This window comes from Garra rufa, unplaced genomic scaffold (genome assembly GCF_049309525.1).
Source record: "Garra rufa unplaced genomic scaffold, GarRuf1.0 hap1_unplaced_312, whole genome shotgun sequence".
In the NCBI taxonomy this organism is placed as follows: domain Eukaryota; kingdom Metazoa; phylum Chordata; class Actinopteri; order Cypriniformes; family Cyprinidae; genus Garra; species Garra rufa.
In genome coordinates, this window is record NW_027394580.1 from 3,861 (window position 1) to 15,387 (window position 11,527).

Consider the following 11,527-nt stretch of genomic DNA (forward strand, 5'->3'; position numbering starts at 1 on the left):
AATGCTGGTCCTTTGCTGGTTAATGCTGGTCCTTTGCTGGTTAATGCTGATCCTTAGCTGGTTTATGCTGGTCCTTAGCTGGTTAATGCTGGTCCTTTGCTGGTTAATGCTGATCCTTAGCTGGTTTATGCTGGTCCTAAGCTGGTTAATGCTGGTCCTTTGCTGGTTAATGCTGATCCTTAGCTGGTTTATGCTGGTCCTTAGCTGGTTAATGCTGGTCCTTTGCTGGTTAATACTGGTCCTTTGCTGGTTAATGCTGGTCCTTTGCTGGTTAATGCTGGTCCTTTGCTGGTTTATGCTGGTCCTTTTCTGGTTTATGCTGGTCCTTTTCTGGTTTATGCTGGTCCTTTGCTGGTTTATGCTGGTCCTTTGCTGGTTTATGCTGGTCCTTTGCTGGTTAATGCTGGTCCTTTGCTGATTTATGCTGGTCCTTTGCTGGTTAATGCTGATCCTTAGCTGGTTTATGCTGGTCCTTTGCTGGTTAATGCTGGTCCTTTGCTGGTTAATGCTGGTCCTTTGCTGATTTATGCTGGTCCTTTGCTGATTTATGCTGGTCCTTTGCTGGTTAATGCTGATCCTTTGCTGGTTAATGCTGGTCCTTAGCTGGTTAATGCTGGTCCTTTGCTGGTTAATACTGGTCATTTGCTGGTCAATGCTGGTCCTTAGCTGGTTAATGCTGGTCCTTTGCTGGTTAATACTGGTCCTTAGCTGGTTAATGCTGGTCCTTTGCTGGTTTATGCTGGTCATGTTGCTGGTCAAGCACCAGCATAAACCAGCAAAGGACCAGCATAAACCAGCTAAAACCAGCATCCCAGCAACAAAACATACCTAACCAACATATACTGTTTTTTTCAGCAGGGATATGAATTTCACAAAAACAAAATGTCAAAATAGTACCCAGTTACAAAATATAAAATTCATTTAACGCAAAATCTTGTTGTTGCCCAAAAAGTTAATGTCCATGTTATTTGTAAATTTTACAGTTAAAGATATTGATATAGACATTATAAAGACAATAAATTCAATAGATACATTTTCCCTCCAACACAAAACCAAATACACACCTCAAAGCACAACTTTGGCGCGCAAAGGCCATTCGAATAATGACATCATCGAGGCGCGCCGGCGTCCATTAATGTTTGCGTACAAGGAATAATGGCGATGTGCACAATATTACGAAGTGCTTCTGTTAGTTTGACCTCTTCTCTGCCTCGACTGTCAAACAGAAACGCTGTGACTGCAGCTAGACTGCTGGCGAGGACATGCTATAAAAGACCACTGAGCACAGCCACTCGCTTCTGCGCAGGTATTAAAACTTATGAGTGTCTACAGGCGGCTCGCGGAAAAGTTTAGATGTGTGTACTAATGTTACAGTCATTTTCAAATGCTATGGTAGTAACAAACTCAGCATAAACTATATTACATGAACATTTGAATGCATCTTTATGTGCACGGTTATAATTCGTGTTACTTTCTCTGTCATTCTGCAGCATTGAAGTTCACAGACAAACACGAGTGGGTTCGCGTGGACAGTGGTGTGGCAACAGTGGGCATCAGTAATTTTGCACAGGTTAGACTTGATTTTATAGAAAGAGGTGATTTATTTGGGACTATATAGTGTGTATTATCATGTGTTTATAATATAATGTTTCCAGGAGGCACTGGGGGACGTGGTCTACTGTGGGCTCCCTGAAATTGGCACAAAGTTATCACAGTCTGGTAACTATTCTTGCTCTGGAGAATACTGCTTTTGAAAAACTCCACATTAGGATGCAGCAATTTAACAAAATACAGTTATTACTAGTAGTAAATCAACCATATATTATGATCGATTATTTTTGATTGTGTGTGTTTATATCTGTACTGTAGATGAATTTGGTGCTCTGGAGAGTGTTAAAGCAGCAAGTGAGTTGTACTCTCCTCTGACGGGGGAAGTGACGGATGTCAATGACGCCTTGGCGGACACCCCAGGACTGGTCAACAAGTCTTGCTATAAAGATGGTGAGACATTACTTCAATCTCATTTTGACTCAAACTAGCTTAAAGGAATAGTTCTCGCAAATGTGGAGATGCATTCACCCTCAAGCCATCCAAGATGTAGAAGATTTTGGTTCTTCATCGGAACCGATTTGGAGAAATTTAGCATTCCATCACTCACCAATGGATCCTCTGCAGTCAATGGGTGCCGTCAGAATGAGAGTCCAAACAGCGGATTAAAAACATCACAATAATCTACAAGTAATCCACACCACTCCAGTCCATCAGTCCGCAGTCTTGTGAATCAAAAAGCTGTGTTTGTAAGAAACAAAATTATCAGGTCCATCACCTGTTGTACTCTCACATCAAAATCCAACGGTATATATTTCTCATCAGATTTAGATGAGATGACTTTTTTTTTGTCTCGATGGATTTGTTTCTTACAAACAAAGATGTTAAAGGAGTAGTTCACTTTCAAAACAAAAATTTACAGATAATGTACAAACCCCCTTGTCATCCAAGATGTTCATGTCTTTCTCTCTTCAGTCATAAAGAAATTATTTATTTTGAGGAAAACATTTCAGGATTTCTCTCCATATAATGGACTTCTATGGTGCCCCCGAGTTTGAACTTCCAAAATGCAGTTTCAAAGGGCTCTCAATGATCCCAACCGAGAAAGAAGGGTCTTATCTAGCGAAATGATCGATTATTTTCTAAAAACATTTACAATTTATATACTTTTTAATCTCTACACAGAGTACACACAGAGCTAGACAAGATGAGCATTTGAGGTTAAAAAGTATATAAATTGTAATTTTTTTTAGAAAATAAGTAATCGTTTTGCTAGATAAGACCCTTCTTTCCTCGGCTGTGATCGTTTTGAGCCATTTGAAGCTGCGTTTTGGAAGTTCAAACTCGGGGGCACCATAGAAGTCCATTATATGGAGAGAAATCCTAAAATGTTTTCCTCAAAAAAACACAATTTCCTTACAACTGAAGAAAGAAAGACATGAACATCTTGGATGACAAGGGGGTGAGTACATTATCTGTAAATTTGTTCTGAAAGTGAACTACTCCTTTAATTGATGGACTGAAGTGTGAATTACTTGTGAATTATTATGTTTGTATCAGCTGTTGGACTCATTCTGACGGCACCCATTCACTGCAGAGGATCCATTGGTGAGCAAGTGATGCTAAATTTCTCCAAATCTGTTTAGATGAAGAAACAAGCTCATCTACATCTTGGAAAGCCTGGGGGTGAGTAAATTTCAGTCTTGTGACTGATTTAAGAAATAGCTCTCTCACAAAATGTATATTTTGTCATCTATAAGTGTCTATTTTACAGGCTGGCTGATGAAGATGACTGTATCTATTCCTGAGGAATTGGATGGACTGATGGATGAAACTGCTTATGAGAGATACATCAAATCTATAGAGGACTAGAGCATGCTGCTGGCTTACTGCATATGGGAGAGAATTTAAAAACAATCAATTTAGGAATGTTTATAGTAGCTGATTTAGTTTAGATGTTCTCTTAAATTGCATTTTCCCGTCCACCCACACCCACAGGAGGGGACCACATGGACACAACGATATGCACTTCGCTTGGAAAGCAACAAGCAAACTTGGTTGGATTCAGCCAGTTATTGTATGTAGCCACAGAGACACAGCCTATGTAACGGTTTCATCTCTTTTGCAGATGTTACACTGTTCTGTAAAAGCTTGTCAATGCTTGGAATAAGCTACAAATAAAATGTGGAAGTACGAATAACAGCCAATGTCCAATCTGAGGACAGCTATGAAACCTGGTGAACTCTGTGTTAGTTTTAAGGACTCGTAAATGAGTTAAAGTGATTAACATAATTAACTAACAACATTAAACATCTATTTAAAACACTTACCTGCTTTAAATGGTTTTATTGCATTAGAAATCTTGCTTCTTGATGCCAAATGTGCTTCTGACAGAGATCTGATTTACAAAATAAAGAACCCTATCTGCAAATGAATTATTTTAAGTATTACTGTTTTATAAAATACCTTTGAAGAAAACAAAGCTTAAGTCATAAATATGTTAAATATCAAAGAGTTTCCAACACCATAATGGATGTGTTTGTACATGGTATGAAATTTGCTCATGCTGCATTCATAGTCAACACAAAATCAAAACCGACTACTTGGTTTGTAATGTAGTTGCTTACAAGTCAAAATAATGTAGAGAGTGTTATGTAATAAGAGAAACGTTTTTTTACTGTCATATCTACCAGGTAAAAACCTTAAGTCTGATAACTTAAGATTGAGGTAAAATGTTCACATATGCCTTGCAGAATCTGCAAAATGTTAATTACTTAACCAAAATAAAAGGGGTCATACAAAATGCATGTTTTTTTTAGTACTGACCTGAATAAGTTATTTCACATAAAAAACATTTATATGTAGTACACAAGAGAAAATAATAGTTGAATTTAAAAAAGTGACCCCGTTCAAAAGTTTACATACACTTGATTCTTAATACTGTGTTGTTACCTGAATGATCCACAGCTGTCTTTTTGTTTAGTAATAGTTGTTCATGAGTCCCTTGTTTGTCCTGAACAGTTAAACTGCCCGCTGTTTTTTCAGAAAAATCTTTCAGGTCCCACAAATTCTTTAGTTTTTCAGCATTCATGTGTATTTGAACGCTTTCCAACAATGACTGCATGATTTTCAGATCTGTCTTTTCACACTGAGGACAACTGAGGGACTCATATGCAACTATTACAGAAGGTTCAAACGCTTACTGATGCTTCAGAAGGAAACACAATGCATTAAGAGCTGGGGGTGTAAACTTTTGAAACAGAATGAAAATGTGTACATTTTTCTTATTTTTCTTTATTTTCTTTGCCTAAATATCACATTTTTTCATTTAGTATAGCCCTTCAGAAGCTACTTACATGTTTCCCAGAAGACAAATTAAGTTAAATACCCTGATCTTCAAATGTTTCAAATGAGTCCCTTAGCTGTCCTCAGTGTGTAAGGATGGATCTCAAAATCATACAGTCACTGTCATAAAGGGTTCAAATACACAAAATTCCTGAAAAACCAAAGAATTTGTTGGACCCGAAGGATTTTTCTGAAGAACAGCCAGCAGTTTAACTGTTCAGAACAAACAAGGAACTCATGAACAGCTATCACTAAACAAACAAACAAAAAACACAGCTGTGGATCATTCAAGTAACAACACATTATTAAGAATCAAGTGTTTGTAAACTTTTGAACGGGGTCATTTTTATAAATTCAACTATTGTTTTCTTTTGTGGACTATAGGTAAATGTATTTATGTGAAATATCTTATTCAGGTCAGAACTAAATAAAAACAACATGCATTTTGTATGATCCCTCTTATTTCGCTAAAATAGTTAATATTTTGCAGCTTCTGCATGGTGTATGTAAACTTTTGACCTCAACTGCAATGATACACTATAAACTGAAAAATCTTAGTCTGTGCCCATAATACACTACATGAATATATGCTAAATAAACTCAGACTGACGAAATTTCCAGACTGGCGGACTGGTTAAAAATCTGTGCAAATGTGCAGTTTATTCCAACCATAACTTGTCGGTCTGTTATCTGTGGGGAACAGCGACACCTCCAGGCACTTTGCTGTAAGGGTCTCTAGCTGGAGTACGTCTACCCCTTCCACGTGAGACTTGGGTGGGCTTAGGTAGGCCCTCCAGAAGACACTGGTCCTTCTCTAATCGTTCCCTACGCTGTGCACTCTCACACATCACGCTGGCTGTGAAGTCTCGCTCATTTAGAAAGGCAACGGTATCATCTCGTTTGCGGCTGACGTAGCCCTTCAGAACAGCGCTATATGGGTTGTCTTGCCTGTTTGGATCCTCAGACTGGTGTTTAAACTCCATGCGCGTGATGACTGGGAGGAGAAAGCCAGTTTCTTCACGACTTACAACATCCTCCATACTGCCCAGAGCTTCCTGTACCAGCCTTGCAGGCACAGGCACCAGATCACAGCCTGATCGCTGGTCAACAAACTGCCTAAAACGCCTTCTCACAGAGGCAACGTCCTGTAGAGACTGTGCACGTCGCTCCTCGAGGTCAACAACAATCCGCTCTGGGTAGTTGGTGCCCAAAACCACACCTGTGAGCAGAAAGTGATAATAGATAATATGAATGTGACTTTAGTTTTTAGTTAAAGCAAACCTATTTTATCTCCGTTATGTGTGACTTTCCAAGTGAAAGAGTGTCTTATTAGGAAAAAAAACATACAGGCTTGATTTTATTGGGAATGGGGTGGACGATAAAACAAAAATCTTAAATCACAATATGAATAATTTTAATGATGCAGTTGTTTTTGCTGGTAAAAAGGTGCCAACATTATGAAAACTGTGAAACACTAATTTGAGTTCTCTTTTGTCCCTTATTGCGCTTAAATGGTTTAAAATCATTCAAACATTGGCTTAAAAAGCATGAAAAGGACTTTTTAAAGCTATTTGACACCTGCAATTTCAATGTCAATTTCTACTGGTTTATTAGTACTCAAACCTTCAATGGAAATTAACCAGAATTAAGGCATTTGTGTTTTTTTTAACCGCATTATAGGTAAAATCTTGTGCATTTTTAGTTATTTGACCACTATAAATATTAAACTCTAAACAAAACATTATAAAATGGACCATTTGCATGTCATATTAAAAGTATCTCATTTAATCTGTTTCAGTCCACGACAACCATAAACAGGTTACGTAGTATGACAGACCTGCTCTACGCAGCATTGATGCTGGGCACTTCCAGGGCTTATGGATGAGGTCATCAGGAAGTGCCTTCAGTTCAGGACACCACTGCCGCACATAGGTGCCATAGGGGTCACAGGTCAGCGCTGCATCAACAGGGTGCATGACGAAGTTCCAGTGATCCAGTCCACACATTCCTCCATTCTGCCACATCATGGCATCTATGGCAACATCAGCATCTACAAGTGTGTCCTGTAAAATGGAGAACGAGTGTTGAGATGCTGTGTTGAATGGTCATTACAGGTCATTTCTGCCAAAGTTGAGACATTCTCTATCCACAAATGATAAACCCAGTGTTGCCGGTGGTTGCCAGGGTCTTGCTATTTAGTTTCTATGTAACTCTGGCTGGTTACTAGGACTTGTCAGGTGGTTTCTTACTGGATAATAGTCTAAATAGCCCACTCCCAAGTGGGAGCTATTAGATTATTTAATGTGGAAAAATATGACACCTCTCCTTAATAAAACACAATTTGAGGTGTGGGATGAGTTATGCACAGAAGATTTATAGTTATGGCTAGGGGTTTGCATTAGCTGTAGCATCACATTGTTATGAAAGCTTATTTTGGCCAAGAAATAAAGATATTAAAAAAGATTACGCAATAGGAAGTTTATATGGCACAACTGCAAGTTATCAACTCATTTATGTCTTGCAATGGTGACTTTTTTCTCAGAATTCTGAGTTTACATCTTGCTATTATGATTTCTTTTCTCAGAATTCTAAGTTTACATCTTGCTATTATGATTTTTTTCTCAGAATTCTAAGTTTACATCTTGCTATTATGATTTTTTTTCTCAGAATTCCAGAATTCTAAGTTTACATCTTGCTATTATGATTTTTTTCTCAGAATTCTAAGTTTACATCTTGCTATTATGATTTTTTTCTCAGAATTCTAAGTTTACATCTTGCTATTATGATTTTTTTCTCAGAATTCTAAGTTTACATCTTGCTATTATGATTTTTTTCTCAGAATTCTAAGTTTACATCTTGCTATTATGATTTTTTTTCTCAGAATTCTAAGTTTACATCTTGCTATTATGATTTTTTTTCTCAGAATTCTAAGTTTACATCTTGCTATTATGATTTTTTTCTCAGAATTCTAAGTTTACATCTTGCTATTATGATTTTTTTCTCAGAATTCTAAGTTTACATCTTGCTATTATGATTTTTTTCTCAGAATTCTAAGTTTACATCTTGCTATTATGATTTTTTTCTCAGAATTCTAAGTTTACATCTTGCTATTATGATTTTTTTCTCAGAATTCTAAGTTTACATCTTGCTATTATGATTTTTTTCTCAGAATTCTAAGTTTACATCTTGCTATTATGATTTTTTTTCTCAGAATTCTAAGTTTACATCTTGCTATTATGATTTTTTTCTCAGAATTCTAAGTTTACATCTTGCTATTATGATTTTTTTCTCAGAATTCTAAGTTTACATCTTGCTATTATGATTTTTTTCTCAGAATTCTAAGTTTACATCTTGCTATTATGATTTTTTTCTCAGAATTCTAAGTTTACATCTTGCTATTATGATTTTTTTCTCAGAATTCTAAGTTTACATCTTGCTATTATGATTTTTTTCTCAGAATTCTAAGTTTACATCTTGCTATTATGATTTTTTTCTCAGAATTCTAAGTTTACATCTTGCTATTATGATTTTTTTCTCAGAATTCTAAGTTTACATCTTGCTATTATGATTTTTTTCTCAGAATTCTAAGTTTACATCTTGCTATTATGATTTTTTTCTCAGAATTCTAAGTTTACATCTTGCTATTATGATTTTTTTTCTCAGAATTCTAAGTTTACATCTTGCTATTATGATTTTTTTTCTCAGAATTCTAAGTTTACATCTTGCTATTATGATTTTTTTCTCAGAATTCTAAGTTTACATCTTGCTATTATGATTTTTTTCTCAGAATTCTAAGTTTACATCTTGCTATTATGATTTTTTTCTCAGAATTCTAAGTTTACATCTTGCTATTATGATTTTTTTCTCAGAATTCTAAGTTTACATCTTGCTATTATGATTTTTTTCTCAGAATTCTAAGTTTACATCTTGCTATTATGATTTTTTTCTCAGAATTCTAAGTTTACATCTTGCTATTATGATTTTTTTCTCAGAATTCTAAGTTTACATCTTGCTATTATGATTTTTTTTCTCAGAATTCTAAGTTTACATCTTGCTATTATGATTTTTTTCTCAGAATTCTAAGTTTACATCTTGCTATTATGATTTTTTTCTCAGAATTCTAAGTTTACATCTTGCTATTATGATTTTTTTTCTCAGAATTCTAAGTTTACATCTTGCTATTATGATTTTTTTTCTCAGAATTCTAAGTTTACATCTTGCTATTATGATTTTTTTTCTCAGAATTCTAAGTTTACATCTTGCTATTATGATTTTTTTCTCAGAATTCTAAGTTTACATCTTGCTATTATGATTTTTTTTCTCAGAATTCTAAGTTTACATCTTGCTATTATGATTTTTTTTCTCAGAATTCTAAGTTTACATCTTGCTATTATGATTTTTTTTCTCAGAATTCTAAGTTTACATCTTGCTATTATGATTTTTTTTCTCAGAATTCTAAGTTTACATCTTGCTATTATGATTTTTTTTCTCAGAATTCTAAGTTTACATCTTGCTATTATGATTTTTTTCTCAGAATTCTAAGTTTACATCTTGCTATTATGATTTTTTTCTCAGAATTCTAAGTTTACATCTTGCTATTATGATTTTTTTCTCAGAATTCTAAGTTTACATCTTGCTATTATGATTTTTTTCTCAGAATTCTAAGTTTACATCTTGCTATTATGATTTTTTTCTCAGAATTCTAAGTTTACATCTTGCTATTATGATTTTTTTCTCAGAATTCTAAGTTTACATCTTGCTATTATGATTTTTTTCTCAGAATTCTAAGTTTACATCTTGCTATTATGATTTTTTTCTCAGAATTCTAAGTTTACATCTTGCTATTATGATTTTTTTCTCAGAATTCTAAGTTTACATCTTGCTATTATGATTTTTTTCTCAGAATTCTAAGTTTACATCTTGCTATTATGATTTTTTTCTCAGAATTCTAAGTTTACATCTTGCTATTATGATTTTTTTCTCAGAATTCTAAGTTTACATCTTGCTATTATGATTTTTTTCTCAGAATTCTAAGTTTACATCTTGCTATTATGATTTTTTTCTCAGAATTCTAAGTTTACATCTTGCTATTATGATTTTTTTCTCAGAATTCTAAGTTTACATCTTGCTATTATGATTTTTTTCTCAGAATTCTAAGTTTACATCTTGCTATTATGATTTTTTTCTCAGAATTCTAAGTTTACATCTTGCTATTATGATTTTTTTCTCAGAATTCTAAGTTTACATCTTGCTATTATGATTTTTTTCTCAGAATTCTAAGTTTACATCTTGCTATTATGATTTTTTTCTCAGAATTCTAAGTTTACATCTTGCTATTATGATTTTTTTCTCAGAATTCTAAGTTTACATCTTGCTATTATGATTTTTTTCTCAGAATTCTAAGTTTACATCTTGCTATTATGATTTTTTTCTCAGAATTCTAAGTTTACATCTTGCTATTATGATTTTTTTCTCAGAATTCTAAGTTTACATCTTGCTATTATGATTTTTTTCTCAGAATTCTAAGTTTACATCTTGCTATTATGATTTTTTTCTCAGAATTCTAAGTTTACATCTTGCTATTATGATTTTTTTCTCAGAATTCTAAGTTTACATCTTGCTATTATGATTTTTTTTCTCAGAATTCTAAGTTTACATCTTGCTATTATGATTTTTTTCTCAGAATTCTAAGTTTACATCTTGCTATTATGATTTTTTTCTCAGAATTCTAAGTTTACATCTTGCTATTATGATTTTTTTTCTCAGAATTCTAAGTTTACATCTTGCTATTATGATTTTTTTCTCAGAATTCTAAGTTTACATCTTGCTATTATGATTTTTTTTCTCAGAATTCTAAGTTTACATCTTGCTATTATGATTTTTTTTCTCAGAATTCTAAGTTTACATCTTGCTATTATGATTTTTTTTCTCAGAATTCTAAGTTTACATCTTGCTATTATGATTTTTTTTCTCAGAATTCTAAGTTTACATCTTGCTATTATGATTTTTTTCTCAGAATTCTAAGTTTACATCTTGCTATTATGATTTTTTTCTCAGAATTCTAAGTTTACATCTTGCTATTATGATTTTTTTCTCAGAATTCTAAGTTTACATCTTGCTATTATGATTTTTTTTCTCAGAATTCTAAGTTTACATCTTGCTATTATGATTTTTTTCTCAGAATTCTAAGTTTACATCTTGCTATTATGATTTTTTTCTCAGAATTCTAAGTTTACATCTTGCTATTATGATTTTTTTTCTCAGAATTCTAAGTTTACATCTTGCTATTATGATTTTTTTTCTCAGAATTCTAAGTTTACATCTTGCTATTATGATTTTTTTTCTCAGAATTCTAAGTTTACATCTTGCTATTATGACTTTTTTTCTCAGAATTCTAAGTTTACATCTTGCTATTATGATTTTTTTTCTCAGAATTCTAAGTTTACATCTTGCTATTATGATTTTTTTCTCAGAATTCTAAGTTTACATCTTGCTATTATGATTTTTTTTCTCAGAATTCTAAGTTTACATCTTGCTATTATGATTTTTTTTCTCAGAATTCTAAGTTTACATCTTGCTATTATGATTTTTTTTCTCAGAATTCTAAGTTTACATCTTGCTATTATGATTTTTT

The 11,527-nt window shown here is 33.5% G+C and overlaps 2 protein-coding genes across 2 annotated transcripts; one reads left to right on the top strand and one right to left on the bottom strand.

Annotated features, from left to right (window-relative positions):
• Nucleotides 1–1,155: 1,155 nt before the first annotated feature.
• On the top strand, nucleotides 1,156–3,427 carry LOC141317098 (glycine cleavage system H protein, mitochondrial-like). Its single transcript, XM_073832914.1, has 5 exons — nucleotides 1,156–1,306; nucleotides 1,491–1,570; nucleotides 1,656–1,719; nucleotides 1,870–2,001; nucleotides 3,323–3,427. The coding sequence occupies exons 1-5, from the start codon at nucleotides 1,156–1,158 to the stop codon at nucleotides 3,418–3,420; spliced, it is 525 nt and encodes a 174-aa protein (XP_073689015.1). The 3' UTR covers nucleotides 3,421–3,427.
• A 2,100-nt stretch (nucleotides 3,428–5,527) lies between these two features.
• LOC141317096 (uncharacterized) lies at nucleotides 5,528–6,956 on the bottom strand (the record flags this gene model as incomplete). Its single annotated transcript, XM_073832913.1, has 2 exons — nucleotides 5,528–6,112; nucleotides 6,731–6,956. Coding segments are annotated over 2 exons (759 nt in total), but the record flags the coding sequence as incomplete, so codon positions are not given.
• Between the last annotated feature and the right edge of the window lie 4,571 nt (nucleotides 6,957–11,527).

Bases quoted from the DNA above. Each gene is read 5' to 3' on its own strand.
- LOC141317098 (XM_073832914.1), top strand. From the start codon at position 1,156: ATGGCGATGTGCACAATATTACGAAGTGCTTCTGTTAGTTTGACCTCT. The intron at 1,307-1,490 runs GTATTAAAACTT...GTCATTCTGCAG, and splicing joins AGCCACTCGCTTCTGCGCAG to CATTGAAGTTCACAGACAAA. The intron at 2,002-3,322 runs GTGAGACATTAC...TCTATTTTACAG, and splicing joins CAAGTCTTGCTATAAAGATG to GCTGGCTGATGAAGATGACT.